Consider the following 17559-nt stretch of genomic DNA (forward strand, 5'->3'; position numbering starts at 1 on the left):
CCAATGCTCCCCCCTCTCTGAGGCTCTATGGGGGGCCAGCCTGAGAGGGACCCCAGGGCGCGTCCCCTTAATCAGCCCCTGCCGCCCCAGAGGCCGATGCACGTGTCCTCTCCAGGCCTGTAATCCGTGTCCTTCTGTGCAAACAAAGGTGCTTTCTCACAGTCATTAGATGCCCACTAATCTTGGGCAATTTGCATATCAAAGACAGTCAGCAATAATCTGCCCACACTCCATCCAGAGAAGGGTCTAATTGCTCTTCTGTAATTAGAGGGAAAGTGGAAAAGCTGGCGGATGGGAGCCGGGGCCTGATTGGGTTTGTGGGCGTGGCCCGGGGCACCGCGGGCATTGGTCCCATGGCACCATCTCCCAGTCACGCTCTGAAACGTGCTCCCAGCCCCTGGGAGTCCTGACATGCTGCATTCCCTGGGAGGGACCTGGCTGGCGCTCAGCCCTCCCCAGGGGGGTTGGGACTCTGAGCCTCAACAGAAGGTGGGCTTGTGGGGGAGGGGGCGACCCACTGATTCCTGCTGCAGCCCCGATGTCCAAACTCGGTGCAAAAGTCATGGGTTAGAATCAAGGTTTAGAAGGATTTTTTTACTAAGTCCCTGGTTGGATTTTCAGCAGCAGGGAGGGTGAGAGGGTTGCATGGCTGGGGACTGGGCCCTGCGAAAGCTGGCTGGAAAGGGGCCTCCCCACACACAGCTCTGCCAGTGCCCCTCATCCCGACCCCCGGAGCCCCTGAGCTCCCCCCCAGCTCTGCCAGTGCCCCTCAGTCCTGAGCCCTGAGCTCCCCCCCAGCTCTGCCAGTGCCCCTCAGTCCTGAGCCCCTGAGCTCTCCCCTCCCAGCTCTGCCAGTGCCCCTCACTCCCGACCCCCAGAGCCCCTGAGCTCTCCCCTCACAGCTCCGCCAGTGCCCCTCATCCCAACCCCCGGAGCCCCTGAGCTCCCCCCCAGCTCTGCCAGTGCCCCTCAGTCCTGAGCCCCTGAGCTCCCCACACACAGCTCCGCCAGTGCCCCTCAGTCCCGACCCCCAGAGCCCCTGAGCTCCCCCCCAGCTCTGCCAGTGCCCCTCATCCCAACCTCCAGAGCCCCTGAGCTCCCCACACACAGCTCCGCCAGTGCCCCTCATCCTGACCCCCAGAGCCCCTGAGCTCCCCACACACAGCTCTGCCAGTGCCCCTCATCCCAACCCCCAGAGCCCCTGAGCTCCCCCAACCCAGCTCCATCAGTGCCCCTCATTTCCAGCCCCCCAGAGCCCCTGAGCTCCCCCAACCCAGCTCCATCAGTGCCCCTCATTTCCAGCCCCTCAGAGCCTCTGAGCTCCCCACACACAGCTCTGCCAGTGCCCCTCAGTCCCGACCCCCAGAGCCCCTGAGCTCCCCACACACAGCTCTGCCAGTGCCCCTCAGTCCCGACCCCCAGAGCCCCTGAGCTCCCCACACACAGCTCCGCCAGTGCCCCTGAGCTCTGAGAGTGAGGTGACCTGGCACACAGCCCCCAGGACATGTGTGTCAGAGCCAGTGCTGCGACTTGCCCCCTCGCTCCTGGGCATGGCTTCCCCCGAAGGGGCCTTCCAAGCTGCCTCTCCATGGGGCCAGCCAGGCATCACTGAGCTGCCAAAACTGGGGTGCAGGGCCAATCCAGAGGGGTGGGGAGAGCGGTGGAGGGAGCCAGGCAGAGGCAACAGGGGCAAGAGTAGGGGAGTCTCTGTGCTGGGAAAGCTGCAGGGCCTCTTGCCAAGTGAGCCGGAAAACCCCTCCGCTTGGAGGCTCTGATTTGCAGCTCCCCTGGGGCACGCAGCTACGGGCCAGGGTTTCCGCTGTGCCCCACAGCTCCCATGGGGACGCTCATGGGCAGATTTTCCAAGGCGCTGTGCACCCAGCGTGCTGGGCCCTGCACAGAACCTGGACCTTAGTCCTTGCAGGAGAGCAGGGCTTTGGCTCGGGTCAGAGGATGCCCAGGAGCGCAGTATTCACTGGGGCTGAAAGGCCTGGGCCCTGTGGGGCTGGGGCCCAGCCCGGCCTCTAGCCCATGCTCAGGTCATTGGGACGCGTTTGTTTCTGTTGCATTTCCTTGAGTCGCCCTTTTCTACAAGTTGCTTCCCAGGGGCTGGGCCTGCGGCGTTATTCTAGCCATTGTGGGATCTCCAAAGGCCAGGCCTTGCTCAGGGCAGGGTGGGGAGAGCCCAGCCCAGCCGTAACGCTGTCGCTTCCTGGCTCCCCACCCTTCATGTTCCCAGTGACACAGCTACTTGGCTGGATGCACACAGCTGCCAGCCGTCCCGTCCGTCCGGGGCGACTGCTGGCCAGGTCAGCGTCCTGGGTGCATGATGAGCTGCTCCCGTCCTGGCAGCAGCTCCCTCCCTCACCTACCGCCTGGCTGCAGCTGGCACCGCCTCTCAGCTGTTTGCAATAGGGGCTGCAGGCAGCTGTTGTTGAGAGACAGAGGCAGCCAGGCTGGAGCAGGGGAGGGCGTCTCTAAAGCTAATGGGAGGGGAGGCTGCAGTGCATGGGACAGAAAGATCCCTCCCTGGGGGCCATGTGGGGCGGGGGAGCAAAAGGGCCGGGGGAAGCAACCAAGTTGTGGGGAAAGACCTGCTTTAATCCACTGCTGCCCAGCAGCAAGGATTCTCCCCTCGGACGCATGCAGGAGGCCTGGCACTGCCTAGCCGGCTGCCAGGATACTCCCCCCAGTGCCCGTGGGGAGAGAGGGAGGCCAGGCCGGGAGGGGGAAGTCGTGCTGCTGAAGCCAGTTCCCCCGTTGTGTGTTGCAGATGCTGCAGGCCAGCTGCCGCCCGGCTCCTTCCTGAAGGATCTCCTCCACAGCCGCCTGTGCCAGCTCAGCGTCCGGCAGGGCTCCTGCGAGCCCGAGAGCGACTCCTCCCAGACCATCTCCCCGGAGACCCTGTGCTCCAGCCTGTGCAGCCTGGAGGACAGCCTGCTGCTCAAGGAGCTGGGCTCGCCGGGCGAACTGGCTGCCAAGCTGCTGGGCTCCCTGGCCGGAGGGGAGGAGATGCTCCTCTCCAAGCTGCCCCCTCAGACTGGAGAAAGTGCCTTCCGGAGCCTGGGACAGCTGGAGTGCCAGGACTCCATGTACTCCATGTCCTACACGGAGTCCTGCCTCTCGCCCACGGAGGACGACGGGCTGCCCTGCAAGGACTTCCACACGGCGTGCAAGCTGCACGGGGACAGCTGCGGGGTCAGGAGGAAAGTCTCCGACGTGGCCTCGTCGGGGGTGGTGTCACTGGACGAGGAAGAGGAGGAGGAGGCTGAAGAGCAGTGAACGGGCTTGGTCTGTGGCATGCTTCACCTGCCATCTCTGTCCCACTCCGTGACACCCACCCCCCAGGCCCCGTTCCCAGAACCATCTGTTCTCCTTGTGGGCGAGTCCTGTCTGGGGATGGCATGAGCCTTAGCCGGGCAGGGGAGGATGGTGGAAGGAAAACCCAGCACCCCCACTGGCGGAGACTGTTGAAGCCTGAGGCCTCGCGGCCGGCCGCCGGCTGGATTTGCTTGCTGCGTCTCTCTCTCCCCTCGTCTGTTTTTTTGCATGAGAGTGTTTTGGGGAAAACAAAAAACCCTGAATCGGAGCCGACTGGACCTGACGCCATCTGGGACGGTTCTGAGCATGTCCTGCACCCCACCTCCGAACCCCTGGGGAGGCGCCTTTCGCTGTCCGGGTGGCATGGCTAGTGCTGTTCTAGCAACACGTGTCTGTTCCTAACGAAGATTAACCGCCCTGCCCTGGCCCCCCAAGCCCCGGTGCCCAGGCGCACCGTGCTGGGCTGCTCTCTACTTGACTTGGGAGGCCGTTTTTCAACCCTTTGGCACAAAACCAGCTCTTTGCTTTTCTCGTACTGGGTTTTATATCGTGAACCGACTCAAGGAGACGGCCGAGGGCAGAGCAGGTTTGTCGGGGCGGAGCTGGACAGGAATCGCCCTCTCTGCTGGGACTCCCCCCCAGTGGGGGAGGGTGGGACGAGGGGGCACGGGCTGAGCTGCGGGGAGTGCGAGAGCAGATCTTTTTCTATATTTTTGTATGTTGTCTCTGTGTGGCCCTGGCCGGGAATGTTGGGGAACGCTCCAGGGAGACGGGGGGCAGGGACTGGTACCAGCCCGACCTCGGCAATGAAGTATTAACTTACCCATTGGACAGCTTGGCCTCCGGAGAGCTGCCGCCCGGGGCTGGGCAGTGGGGAGAATTCATCTTCCCCGTGCTGGAGTCAATCTGACTGATCCCAGGGATGCTTTCTGCATGCACAGCCACGGGCATGCACCTGCGCTCCCACACGTGTGCACACAAACGCATGGGCACACGCAGACCCCCCCTTGCCCCCACTGTTCACGGCGTGCCATTGAGGGTGCCCAGCATTTTACAACCCCCATTCCCGCCCCGGAGAGCTGACCCTCGGCTCCTGCCGCCAGCGCTGAGTTAGGGGCTGGATCCAAATGGGCTGTTCTCTGGGTCGGCCGTGGCTGAAATCTCCTGGGATTTCATGCAAAGCCTCACCCCCCAGCTTGGGCTCAAACCTAGGCCCCAAATCCAGCCCCGGCAGCCCTTCGGTCTAGCTCTGCGCACCGCTGGGGCACACACGCAGATCTGAGCGCACATGCGTACACGGCAGGGCCAGGCGCCTGCAACGGGCCAGTGGGAAACAAAACCCAAGTCTCAGCTGTGGTGAGTGCACCAGGTCCCTGTCCTGCTCGCTGAGGGGGGAGCCCCCTCCCCTCCGGCAGGGGGTCTCAGGCTGGCTCCCGTGGTTCAGGAATCCTGAGGCTGGAACCCAGAGGGAATGCAGGGGCCCGGGGGGATCTCAGCCTCGCCCTGCAGGTTCTCCCATGCTCTCGTGGCTGTGACGGCCCCCCAGCATTTGCTGCCCCACATCAGACTGTAGCTCCAACAAGCCAGCAGGCACCAGCCCGTGATGTTTCAGAGGACTGGGCTCCTTCACTCAGGCGCTAAATGGTGCCACGTGACCCTGGGAGACCTCGGGCATCAGAGCCCCCGCACTGTGCATGGGCCCACAGCCTGGGGAGAAAGGGCAAAGCCGGGCGGGGTGAGGGGGGACAGCGTGGCAGCCACCCCCAAACTGGGCTTGTTCATGGTTAAGGGATCCTGCAGCTTTAAGGGCCCTGCTTGGCGGCTAGCTGGCTAGGAAGGGAGGGCAGCGTCCCTGGGCCTGTGTGGGTGCCCTGGGGGAGGAGGGGTCTGGACCATGCCCTGCAGGGGGAGCACCCAGGCACTGCCAGCTGGAGAAAGAGTGGCTGGGTCCTGCTGGGGCTGCTCACCCCAGCAGCCCCAGCCCGGATCCCCAGGGACAGGGAAGGGCCCCAAGCAAGGGGGCTCCCGTGGGCAGCTGTGAGAGCCGCAGCTCCTGCCCCTCCTGCTCCAGCTGCTCCAGCCAAACCCTGGGCCCTAGGGAGCCCCAGCACCCGTGGCCAGCCTGGGCAGTCCTAGGCCCTGATGTGTTTGGCCTGGCCACTCTTCCCCGCCCCCCAGGCTATGGCCTCCCCCATGCACCCAATGGCTTGTGTTCCCCTCCCCCCAGAAACTATGACTTGTCCCCTCCCCCGCCCCCCACTGGCCTGTTCTGCCCTCCCACACATACACAATGGCCTGTCATTCCCTCCCCATGGCCTCCCCACGCACCCAATGGCTTGTGTCCCCACCCCCAACAAGCTGTGGCTTGTCCTGTTACCCCCCCACACACACACAATGGCCTGTCCTGTGTCCCCATGCCACAGTGGGTTGTTTCCCTCTCCCACACACAAAATTGCCTGGCCATTCCCGCACACACACTAGCCTGTTCCCTCTCCTCCCCACCCCCACCCCCACCCCCACACTGACCTGCCCCATTCCCCCTCACACACACTCTATGGCCAGTTATCTCCCCCCTCCATGGCCTGGTGCACCCTGGCCAGTTCTAGTGTCTGCTGTGTTCTGTTTACCAATGCAATTCATTAGAGCAACAGGTGTGCCACCCGTCAGGCACCCGGGGGACCCTCTCCTCCCCAGTCCCTGACCCCCCCCACTTCACGCACTGCCCTGCGGCCCCCAAATCTGCCAAACACTCCTCCCCCAGGAGCGGGACCTGGGTGCAGGGAGCCCCTAAGAAATGCTGCAGGCTGGGGCCCCGTGCACACCCTGCGCTGCCCCCGGCTCCCGGGAGCTCCCAGCAGGGCCTGCCCCCTCCTGCTTTACTGGAATTCAACCAGCAGATCAAGTGCCTAAACTAGGGTTCAGGCCCGGCCCGTGGAGCTCCGAGGAACTGACTCCAGGCAAGGGGAGGTGGCCTCTGAGCCCAGGGCTCGGCCCACTCCCCAACCTGGCTCTCGAGCACCCAGTCTGTGCCTGCGCCTTGGCAGAGCGTCTGCCTGCCTGGAGATGCCTGCTGGATGCTGAGTAGCTCTGGGCATTGCCCGGGACTGCCCCAGTCTCTGGCCAGTGCGTCTGCTCAGGGTCCGGGATGGGGAGTGAATGGGGGTCAAGATGTCACCTCCCTGCAGAGAAGCGGGGGGTGGGGGGGTGTTAGCAGGCTCTTGGGCCAGAGAGTCAGTGTGTGGGCTCCAGGAACAAAGCCAAGAGTGGCTCCTGCCGTGCTGTGCGGGGAAGCTGCCTGTCCCAGGGAGGCGGGCGGCGCCGTTGTCCCGTCTAGGCCTTGGGCCTGAGGAGGAAACGTGCCCCTCGTTGGAGAGCTGATGCTGCTCCCCTAAGGCACCAGTGACTTTCCAGCCGGGTGACATGCGGCCAAACCTGCTTCCGCCCGCGGGCACGCGGATTGCTCACAACCCAGGGGCAGGCAGCGGGGCCTGAGGGCTTGGGGATGGGCTCCCAGAATGGCTGGCACAGGCTTAGCGCTTGCAGTGACCTTGTAGCAGACAGCAACGGGACATGGCATTAGGTTTTCTCCACTGTGCATGGTGGTTTGTTATTGTAGGGTCGCATGAGTGCTGTGGGCTGTGCATGCTGCTGTATCATTACAGGGTTGCTTGAGAGCACTGGCCCATGCATGCTGCTTTGTTATTGTAGGGTTGCTGATGGGTGCTGGGCTGAGCATGCTGGCTTGTTATTGTAGGGTTGCTTGCACGAGGTCTGAGTCAAAGCCCTTTCAAGTCACTGGAATGGCTCCCCCAGGCTGTTGGTCGAGCCCAGAGGTGAGCACGAGTGAGCTCTGTGCCTTCTCGGGCTTGCTCGTCTGCGAGCCCCAGCCACGTACCTACACCCCTGACGGGCTGGGCTGGAAGCTTCTCCCCAGGCACCGCTGGCCGTGGCAGCTGCTGCCTGAGTGGGGGGGGCGTTGGGCTGGTAGATCTCAGTTCTCAGGGTGTGTGGGGGGAGGTGGTTCTCCTCGCTGGGCATGGTGGGGCAGGGGGAGCAACTGGCTCTTTAACTCAGCCAGGGAACCCCAGGATTTGGGGGGGGGAAGGGGAAACTGCCCTGCTCCTCCCCCACCCTCTGTCAAGGACCCCTTCAATCTTCCCTCCCATTGGAGCCAATGGGACCCCCCTGGGAGACCTGGGGCAGGCTACAGTCTATATGGGCCCTTGGCAGCAGTCTCTCCTGGGCCACTCCCCACCCCACGTCTCCCTAGGCCCCACTGTGCCCCACACCGGCAGTGCCCACAGGCTGCTCCCCACTGCTGTTGTCGGGCAGCCCCCGAGCAATGAGTCTGAGTCTGGTCCCAGCAGGGAGCAGGTGTTTGCATCACCCCCCCCCCCCCGCACACACACACACACTCACGTCACAGACTCTGCCCCCCTTGTGGACAGGCCGCGGGCTCCCCGCCCTCTGAGGGACCACAACCTCCCTCGCTCTGGGAGACACCGGCAGGTGGGCTCCCCAGGGCAGTGCTGGCACACAGCTGGGCACTGCCTGCAGGGGTCTGAAACGCCCCCTCCCCCAGGAACATACGGCAGCTCCGCCAGCCCCTGCTCCCTGCTCGGAGCGGGCGACAGTGGCCCCGTGCCAGCGTGCAAGAGGCTCACACACTGCAGCCATGGGGCAGCGGCGGTGGGCGACCACGCTGGCTCGCTAGTCCCTCCCATCCGAGAGACTTTGGGCACATTCACAAACACGCCCACGTTAACCCCGCCCGTGCCGTGGGCAAAACCCCCTTATGACCGCTGGGGAAGCAGAGGCACGGGGAGGGGACGGCCCAGAGCCTTAAAGGTATTTAGGCACTGAACGCCCATTGATTTCAATGGGAGCTAGTCTCCTTCATACCCTGGAGGAGCTGTGCTGAAGTGGCTTGACCAAATGAGGACCCCCCCCCTCGACATCTACCCTACCCATTGTAGCACGCTGTCTCTCCTAAGGAGCCTGGCTCACAGAGGGGCTCCCCCCACCACCCCGGACAGCCCCACAGAACCTAATAATGCAGCATCTGGAAGGGAAAGGAAAATCGGAGGGGTTGGCTAGCAGCACTGGGCAATTACTAGTCCCTGGGCCTTCCCCAGCCTGCGGCAGGAGCAGGTGTCTCCAAATGTACTTCACCGGAAGGGGCTGTGTAGGTGTGTGGCGGTGTGGTGTGCATGTGTGTGCTTGTGTTGCCCACATACAGGTGGGTGCGTGTGCATAAGCACATGAATGTTTGGGGGGGGGGATGTGTGAGACGTGGGTGTCCATGTCTACGCACAAATGTGAGGGGTGGTGTGTGCGTGTATGTGTGTCGCACAGGTCTGAGGGGAGGTGTGTGTGTACACTGTAGTGAGGGGTGTGTGTGTGTGTGTGTATGAGGGGACGGAGGTGTGCTTGCACATGGATGTGAGGGGCAGTGGGTGTGTGCACACAGATGTGAGGGGAGGGTGTGTGTGCACACATGGATGTGAGGGGAGGGATGTGTGTTTACACATGCGGATGTGAGGGGCGGAGTGTGTATACTCACACGGATATGAGGGGAGAGGGGGTGTGTGTGTGTACGCACACGGTTGTGAGGGGAGGGGCGTGTGCACACATGGATGTGAGGGGAGGGATGTGTGTTTACACACGCGGATGTGATGGGCGGAGTGTGTGTGTCGCAGGGCAGCAGGCTGGGAGGGGGAGACGTGTCCCATGGACCCTGTCTCGGAACCGTTCCCGGAGCTGCGTGGCCTTGCACTGTGCTTGGGGACTGTGAGCCGCCAGCCTGGCCCTGTGGCCACTGAGAGCCGCTCTCTGTTGTCCTGTGTCCCAGCTGCCTGTGGCCGTCCTGCCAGGCCTCTAATAAAATGAGTCTTGTTACTGCAGTGCCGTGTGGATGCCTCCTTGGTGGGGTTCAGCCGCTTCCCTCCATGGGTGTCTTGCGTTCCCAAGGGGCCCGACCCAGGCGGGGACAACAGCCAGCACGGACCCGGGTTACCAGCACCGAGCGGGCTGGATCTCGAGGGGATGGCACCCCAGGGTCCAGCCCCCTGCGCCATAGGGGCCTGCTCAAGTATCCCAACCACGGTCAATCCTGCCCGAGGGTCCCTGCTCCAAAGGGGATCCAGCCCCTTCTCCATCCCCAGGGGCTGCGGTGGCCATGGTGACGCTGCCCCCCCCCCCGGCGCTATCTGGGAACAGGGCCGCCTTATCTCGCATTCCAGGGCCCGGCGCCATCAGACACCTTCCTAATTATGGGCATCTCCAGGCTCCGGCTGCCTTCCCGCCCCTCCTCCAGCTCCTTCTCCCAGCAGTGACCCGTCTCCTCCGCGGGCCGGCACCAGCGCCATGGCGTCCGTCAGCTCCTCCTCCACCTATCGCTCGGAGCGGATCAGCACCTACAGCCAGAACGCCCCCCCGGCCGAGCCCTGCTTCGAGCCCCGGGGGTGCTTTCGAGAGGAGGGGGACAGGAGCTCCCTGCGCCACGGCCCCTTCGCCACGCGGGCCCGAGACTCTTATGGATACACAGGTGGGGGCCATGGGTGTGGGGGGGACCCAACCCTGCACATGCCTCGGGGTGCTACAGCCACTGCTTGCACTGAGGTAGGACGGTGGGGAGGGGCTCATGGGCCTAAGAAGGTGAGAGTCTACTACTGCTGCCAGCTCCCGGAGTCCCTCCTGTTGGGCGAGTGGATGAGGCCTGTCCACCCAGGCAGGTCCTTGCCTTTATACCCAGCCCAGGGAGGGAAGGGAGGTGCAACCCCCCACAGGGTCTGGGGGTGCCCAGTCTGCCTCTGCAATGCTCGGAGCCCCAGGGCTATGCTCAGCCTTCAGGGAGATTAGGGGAGGGGGGGCTGCTTCTTCAGGGGGCAGTGGCCACAGGGCTGGGGAAGGCTCCTTGACAGCCATTCCTGGTCCAGGGTGGGAGCACTGCCTGGTCAGGGTGTGGTTCAGCACCTGCCAGCATTGGGGTGGGGGGTCTTCATCCCATGCCTCCCCTTCCAGACCCCCGGATTACTAGCCAACCCCCCCCCCCACTCAATCCTCTCGTCCCCCACTAGCCAGACCCCATGGCTTGCTAGCCAGACGGCCCCTCTCCTGAGTCAACCCCACTGCCCGTCAGAACCACTTCCAAGCCCCCGGCCTGCTAGCCAGACACCCGCCCCAGCAATCGTCCCACCCCCCTCAGCTAATCAGACCCCCTGCTAGCCCCCTAGCTTGCCAGCTAGATGCCCCATCAATCTGCCTATCTCCCACTACCCAGACCCCCCCCTTCCAACACACCCTCCTCCCCCCCCCCCGGCTTGCTAGTCAAATCCCCTTGAGTCAACCCCGACTGCCCGCAGACCCCTTCAAAAGCCAGAGAGTCCCATGAGCCGGCAGCCCCTTCCCACGTGCCTGCTCTAGAAATAGCCTGTTTGTCCTGAGGAAAATCAAGGGACCCCCCCCACCCTTTGAAGGCATCTTGGGCTGTCAGACCCAGCCTGAGTCACAGCCAGCACCATGGGAGAGGGCTTTCTCCCTGCCTGGCTTTCTCCCTGTCTGGCAGGTGCCACTCCCTACTGCACCCTGACACCCCACTGCAACCCCACCCATAGCTCCTGCTGCCACCCCACTATGCCATCACCCCCCCCCACTGCTCCCCAGGCCGTCTCAGCACCTGCCACACGGTGCAGCCTCCATGCCTCTGTGGGGCCTGGGGCCACATCCCTCCCCTCACTGCCCCACTCCATGCAGGATCCCCAGGGTCCGTGCGCCCCTGCAGCCTGGGCAGCAACGTGCGAGCCGGGGGCGACATGTACCAGGTGACGGCCGATGTGAGCCAGTTCGAGCCGCAGGACGTGGTGGTGACCACGTACAACTACCACATCATCATCCAGGCAGAGAAGGTGAGGAGTTGGGGGTGGGTGGGGCGGCCCAAGGCACCGTGGGAATGGGGTGGCTGAGATGGGAGTAGCAGGGAGTTGCCCCACCCCCACCAGCACTCGTGCCCCACTCCCTATGGCACCCCCCCCCCCGTGGGAGAGGCTGGGCTGAATGGGGCTGTGCTCAGCAGGAACGTGTCTTGTGCCCGCTCTCATGGGGTGTTGGTTTCCCTGGTAGGTGGCAGAGGACGGCACCGTCTCCAACACGTTCACCCACAAGTGCCAGCTCCCCGAGGACATGGACCCCATGTCTGTCAGCTGCGCCCTCACCGACGCGGGCCTGCTGGTCATCAACGCCAAGCGCGGCGCGGCTGCCAAGGCGGGCGAGACGCCCCCACCGCTGTACCGCACCGAGGTCAAGCTGTGACGCCCCTCGGCACAGCTGTGTCCCCCCGCACCTGAGGCATGAGCTGGGCAGCTGCCCCGCCACCTCCCCCCGCCATCCCTCCCTCCCCAGGGCTTCTGGGAGCTCACCCTGGCACATGGGCGCTGCCAGTTGGGGCCACGTGTGTCGAGGGTGGGGGCAGCCTGCCGGGTCCCAGCATGCACTGCGGTCAGGCAGGCTGGCTCAATAAGGAGCAGTGCATGCTGGGCCTGCTAGCGCCACGGGTCTGCCCAGCTGCAGGGCTGGGCACGCGAGCTGCCCTGGGCCAGGCTGCAGCGCTGGGCCAGTCACTCACCCCAGCCCCTCGCTGCCCTGGGGTCCCTGGGCCTGCCCGCCGGCCTGTGGGGCCCATGCTACTGGCTCCCAGCACCTGGCTGCTGTCTCACCCCCGCTCCTGGTTGGAATAAAGGTTTCTCCCACCCAAGGCTGCGTCTGGGCTGTTCCTCGCGGCCTGCGCCTCTCCCCAGCCCCCACGCTGGGCGTTAACCCTCCCCGCTGGCCCCCTGTGCTAGCCATTCATGGGTCTGCCCCTTGCCCCGACTCGCCAGGACCCTGCACCCCCCCGCATGCCGCCGTGCGTCCCAGCCGCTCCCTGAACCCGCTGCTGGGTGGCGCTGGCCAAGGGAGCGGGGCCAGCTGGCCAGCCTGACCCCAGTGCCAGAGCCAGCTAGGCCCCACGAGCCAGGAGCACACAGGCTCCTCGTTTGGCAGTGAAGGGCCAGGCCTGTTCCCAACCTTCCTTGGGGGGTGGGCAGGGCTGCACGTTCCCACCCGCCAAGCCCACCCAGCCCCCAGCTGCTTCCCTGCAGCAGCAGCTCCCTCCAGTGGCTGGTTGGGGTCGGAGCGGCACGCAGGCCCCCCAGGCCCGTTTGCTGTCCCAAGGCTGCTGGTGCCCAGCTCTGGCTGGGTCCCTTTGCCCCAGCTGATGCCCCATCCCCAGGCCAGGCTCGTCAGAGGCGCCTGGCACGCAGCGGCCGCTCTTTGGGTTACTTTAGTGCTCTGTTTATAAAGTCCTTTTATTAAATTAATATAAAAATCTCTGTATTTACATCCTGGCCAGCGCAGGGCCCAGAGAGCCTCGGTCGGTGACCCCCCGTCCCCTGCCCCAGCTCCGAGGCCCTGGGACCCTGCCCAGGGCCAGGCAAGAGCAGCCATGCTGGAGGGGGCAGGGCTCAGTGAGACTTTGGGGAGGGGAAGTGCTTGAGCTGTTCACCCGGGGTGCCAACCAAACACCTCTGGCCTTGGCTAAGCCCAGCTGCCCTCCCCCCATGCTCCCTTGCCCCGTCCCACAACCCCCCCTCAGAGGTAGCATGATTGAACAGTGAGGGGGGGGCCTGCGGCTCAGGCCTGAGGAGCACCTGCAGGTCGAGCCCAGGGGGAGGGCTGTGGGGTGGGATTCAGGGGCACTGGCAGAGCTGAGGCTGAGACATTTGCAGAGTGAGGGGCAGGGGGATTAGAACTCAGTGCTGGTTGGGGAACAAGTGGCCCTTGGCAGCTGCGGGTGGTGCTGCAGGAAGCTGGGTATTTGCCTTCTGCCCCCAGGAGCCCTGTGCGAGCTGCCCAGAGAACCTCGCAGGCAGAGGCCAGGGGCTGGACGTGGTGCACCCTTCCTCTTCACCACACGGGGCTGCCGGGGCCGGTCCTGGGGCAGGGCTGATGGCAGTGGCTTGCTGGGGCTCTGGCTCCTTCCCCGGTGGCAGGTGGCCAATCCGGCAGTGCAGAGTGCCAGGGCTGCAGGCACAAAGGGGCAGTGGCACCAGCGCCACCGCCGCTGGGGCTGGCAGTGTCTGTCACGTCCGTCAGCAGCTGGGGCGGGCTCTATCCGCCGGCCCCACCCCTCACTGGCACTTGTCGTCCGTCTCGGAGGGGCTGGACTCGCGGGGGATGGAGAGGCGCTGGCGCCGGTCCCACAGCTGGTGGATGTCGGTGGTCTCCGTCTCGCTGCTGCTGGTGGTGCTGTCCCGGAAGCTGGCCAGGGGCGGGCGGACCTTCACGCCCTTGGCAGTGACCGAGCCCTCGATGGCCTTGCGCAGCTGGGGGCAGACAGGGCTCAGCAGTGCGGCATGAGGCACCCTTCCTTCCCATGTCCCCAGCTGCATGAGGGCACCGGGGGCCCTTCTCCCCCACCCCCAGCTGCAGGAAGCACAGAGAGAGGGGGGTGCAGGAGGGTCTCCAGAGACACCCTCCCCGGAGGTTGGTGGCACCATATGCTCTAGGGCTGAGGCTGGGGGGAAGGCACCATTGCTCACCCCCCAGGAGGGCTCAGGGGTTCTGTTCCTGCCTCCATGTGACGAGTCCCACAGGGCTGATTCCCACCCCCGGGGGTGTTTGGGAGGTGCCCCCGGACCTGCTCACCTCTTTGAGGGACACCATGCCAACGAGGCGCCCAATGCTGGTCACATAGGCGTGGTCCACGCCCAGGAGTGAGAAGATGGTGTGAGTCTGCAACAGAGACAGGTGCTCAGGGTCTGCGGGGCAGGGAGCTGGCCAGGACCCCACTGGGGCTTGGGGCCCGCAGGGCTGGGAGAGCCAGAGGAGACCCCCCCACTGGGGGTCACACCCCACAGGGCAGCCCCAGGGATGGGGAGTCTGCTGAGACGCAGCCCCATGTACACTGCAGAGGATGTGGGGGGTGGATCTGCAGGGTTCAGAGCTGACCCAGCCACGCCAACATGCGGCAGGGGGAAGGGGCAATATTGATGAGCCGGGGGAGCCAGGCCCCAGGGCAGAGGACACCTGATGGGGAGCTGGGCTCGGGCTGTCAATGCACCCCCGCGCTGTGCACGTGCTGCCAGCTGCTGTGCTTCCCAAGGAGCATGGCACCCCTGCCCGCCCCACCTTGTGGAGGGAGGTGCGCTCCACCAGCTGGAAGGGCGCAGGGTCGATCTTGCTGTTGTTGAAGTTCACGGGCTGGTCCAGCTGCTGCTCCTCCCACTCCACGACCTGAAAGGCAGAGGAGCCGTGACCGCCAGAGCCGGGAGGCACAACAGCCTGCCCGGCGTGGGCCTGAACAGACGGGCGGGGCAGCCCGAATCCCAGTGCTCTCCCGACACTCCACCTGCAGCCCCATGCCCTGCCCAAGGGGGGGGGGGGGACTGCCTGGCTCGGGGGCAGGGACCAGGACACACAGAGGTGATCCAGGCCCAGGGTGGGGGACAGGCTGGATATGGGGGACAGGGAATGGGACACGGGGCCTTTCCCCCTAGAGGACGTGGCTCCGATCTGGCCCCAGGGTGGGGGACTGGCTGGCTCAGGGGATGGGGAAGGGGACACCCCCTCTAGGGGGTGATGGCTCGGATCTGGCCCCATGTGAGCAGGCCCTGTTGGTTACCAGGGGTTGGGTGCTCAGCTCGACAGCCCCCGGTAGGTGCCCGACTGGCACAAGGCCAAGGCTGCATGGGCCCATGGGCAGAGCCCCCTCGCCCCCAGCTGCACAGGGAAGCAGGCTTCCCTGGTGGGACGGGGCATCCCAGCCATGCTGCCCGTGGCCCAGCAGGGTGGCGCATGCGGCTTCCCCCCACCTGCGGGGGCTATTCTAGCCCAGCCCTGCCAGCAACCGCTGCCGCAGCGGGAGCTGCATCCTCTGCCTGGCAGCAAACACCTCCCACCCCTGCCTGGCCCTGCCCGCCCCCACCCACCCCTGCCTGGCACATGCACAGGAGCCTCGCAGCAGAGTGGCCTGAGTGGGGACACTCCCCCCACACCTGGGGGGCGGCTCCTCCTAGCCCCAGTGCCCGGGGCCTCCCCCTGGGCCCTTCCTGGCCAGGTTTTGCCCATGGAGGTGCTGCTCTGACGACGTTTAATGCGAGGGAATTGGGGAGATCCTTTCCCAGCTGACTGAGCCTCTCCAGCCAGTCCCCCTCCCCTCCCCACCTACTCTCCTTGTCCCCCCACTGCTGCCTCCCCCCATCCCCTCCCTTTCCCCACTGGACCCATGGGCAGAATGGGGGAGGGGAGGAGCGGGGGGGGGGATTGCCCTGCCTCCAGCCCCCCGGAGAGCAGTGCGGGGCAGGGGCTGTGGGGAGCAGGACCGCTCAGCTCCTGGCAGGTGGAATGGCAGGGGCGGGAGGGGCGTATTTGCTGGGCGAGTGACATGGGCGGTGCCATGAGGACTTGGCAGGGCAGAGCAGGCTCCCCAGGGCCTGGCGGCCCCCAAGCTGGGGGGTCCCCTTGCTGCGCCCAGGAAGTGTGGGCTTTGGCAGAGCCAGGGAAGCAGGGCAGAGGGATCCCTTTGCTCTGTGCCAGCTGGCCCAGGGGCAGCTCCTGACCAAGGGATGAGGGAGACTCAGCCCTGGGCATCCCACCAGTGCGGCCCTCACCCTGGGGTGGGACGGGGCCCAGCTGGCCAGGCCCCCAGGTAAGGGCTCAGGCCCTCCCATCTGCAGGGTGCCAGAGTGGCAGGGCCTGGCACATGGTGCTCCCGCTGGCACTCACCTCGGAGGGGGTCATCTCGCCAGGCAGCTCATACTGGTCCTGCAAGAGAGGGAGGGAGGCAGAGTGTGAGTCAGGCTGTGGGGACGTGGTGTGTGCCACGGAGTCAGGGAGTGCCCGGCTGGGCACTGAGCAAGTGAGCTTGGGGCTCCCTCCAGCCGCCTGGCTCACAGCACTGCTGATTGTGAGCAAGGAGCAAGCCAGCCCAGCAACACCCCCACTGCGCCCAGCTCCCCACTCTCCACCCTTCAGCCCAGCTCAGCTCCCTCACCCCGCCCTGTCTCGGTCCCCTCACAATGCCCCGCTGGAGCCTGGATTCACCCCGCCCCCATGCCCTCCATCCCAGCTCCCCTGGCCCTGGCTCTGCAGGACGCTGCTGGCCCCAGAAGCCAGGTGCAGCCCCGCCCAGCTGCCCCCTCGCCCCTCCAGACACTCGCCCTCCACACTCCCTCTCCCCACGCTGCTCCAGAGCTCACTCCTCATGCTCCCTGCCTGCCCTGCCCGAGGCCCGGGGGTGTGGGGTGACAGCATGGCTGGGACATGGCTCAGGGGAAGTGGGGGTGGAGGGGTTCAGGTCCTGGCCTGGGAGCTGCAGGTTCTAGTCCCTGCCCCGCCACAGACTCCCCTTTGGAAAGTCCCCTGAGCCCAGGTGCCCAAGGTATTTAGACACTGAACTCCCATCCATGGAAATGGCGGTTCAGAGCCCAAATACCTTGGAGGGTCTGGGCCTCAGGTCCCATCCAGCGCTCAGCTGCTCCTGGGTCAAGGGCAGAAGCAGGAGGATCTGCCTCTCTGGTTTGCCTGCCCGGGCAGGAGCCAGCTGCAGCACTACCACCCCCTCTTGCTCCCGGCCTCCAAGCTAAGCCCCCTCCCCCAAAGCTGATCCTTCACTCCGAGGCACCGTGCCCCTCACAAGGGGCTGCAGGTAGTTGGGGGCGCCTGGCTCTAGGAACAGATCACAGGGCCCTTTGCCCCTCGCTGCTCCCAGCCTGGCGTGCCCTCAGCCATGCTCCTCTGCCCCTCAGGGGCTCCCAGAACCACCTCTGCAGTCTGGCTGGTCCCAGGCCAGAAAGGCATCGGCTCCACTGCCCCGCCGCGATGGGAGCACCCACAGGCACGAATCAGGTGATCTCGCTGGGGGGAGGGGAGGTAGATCAGCAGGGGAAGGCGCAATGATCAAGGATGCACTGATTTCCGATTGGCTGGTACGAGCGGATCGTTGCTGGATTGGTCGGTTGGAAGGAGCATTAAAAGGCTCCCATTGGATCAGCTGGGAGAGGGGAATCAGATCAGATGGGGAGGTATTGATTTCCGACTGGCTGGTATGAGTGGATCGTTGCTGGATTGGTCGGTTGGAAGGAGCATTAAAAGGCTCCCATTGGATCAGCTGGGAGAGGGGAATCAGGTCAGATGGGGAGGTATTGATTTCCGATTGGCTGGTACGAGTGGATCGTTGCTGGATTGGTCGGTTGGAAGGAG

The 17559-nt window shown here is 65.0% G+C and overlaps 3 protein-coding genes across 6 annotated transcripts in view; 2 read left to right on the plus strand and 1 right to left on the minus strand.

Moving 5' to 3' along the window:
* Window positions 1–6491, plus strand: part of FAM131A (family with sequence similarity 131 member A) — a 42051-nt gene extending 35560 nt beyond the window's left edge. For all 3 annotated transcript variants that reach the window (XM_039490046.1, XM_039490047.1, XM_039490048.1), the window contains one exon: window positions 2774–6491. In XM_039490046.1, the coding sequence (XP_039345980.1) occupies window positions 2774–3282 (509 nt within the window). In that variant the 3' untranslated portion in view covers window positions 3283–6491. The remainder of the gene's footprint in view (window positions 1–2773) is intronic.
* A 3145-nt stretch (window positions 6492–9636) lies between these two features.
* LOC120372709 (heat shock protein beta-7-like) lies at window positions 9637–11699 on the plus strand. The gene is made up of 3 exons (XM_039490049.1): window positions 9637–9868; window positions 11077–11228; window positions 11443–11699. Exons 1-3 carry the CDS (start codon window positions 9688–9690, stop codon window positions 11629–11631), a joined length of 522 nt encoding a protein of 173 aa, XP_039345983.1. The 5' UTR covers window positions 9637–9687; the 3' UTR covers window positions 11632–11699.
* Window positions 11700–12214: 515 nt separating this feature from the next.
* Window positions 12215–17559, minus strand: part of CLCN2 (chloride voltage-gated channel 2) — a 49333-nt gene continuing 43988 nt past the window's right edge. For both annotated transcript variants that reach the window (XM_039489896.1, XM_039489895.1), the window contains 4 exons: window positions 16084–16122; window positions 14488–14592; window positions 14005–14091; window positions 12215–13682 (listed from right to left, as the gene is read on the minus strand). In XM_039489896.1, coding sequence (XP_039345830.1) covers window positions 13488–13682; window positions 14005–14091; window positions 14488–14592; window positions 16084–16122 — 426 coding nt within the window. In that variant the 3' untranslated portion in view covers window positions 12215–13487. The remainder of the gene's footprint in view (window positions 13683–14004; window positions 14092–14487; window positions 14593–16083; window positions 16123–17559) is intronic.

This window comes from Mauremys reevesii, linkage group 9, assembly GCF_016161935.1.
Source record: "Mauremys reevesii isolate NIE-2019 linkage group 9, ASM1616193v1, whole genome shotgun sequence".
NCBI lineage: Eukaryota > Metazoa > Chordata > Testudines > Geoemydidae > Mauremys > Mauremys reevesii.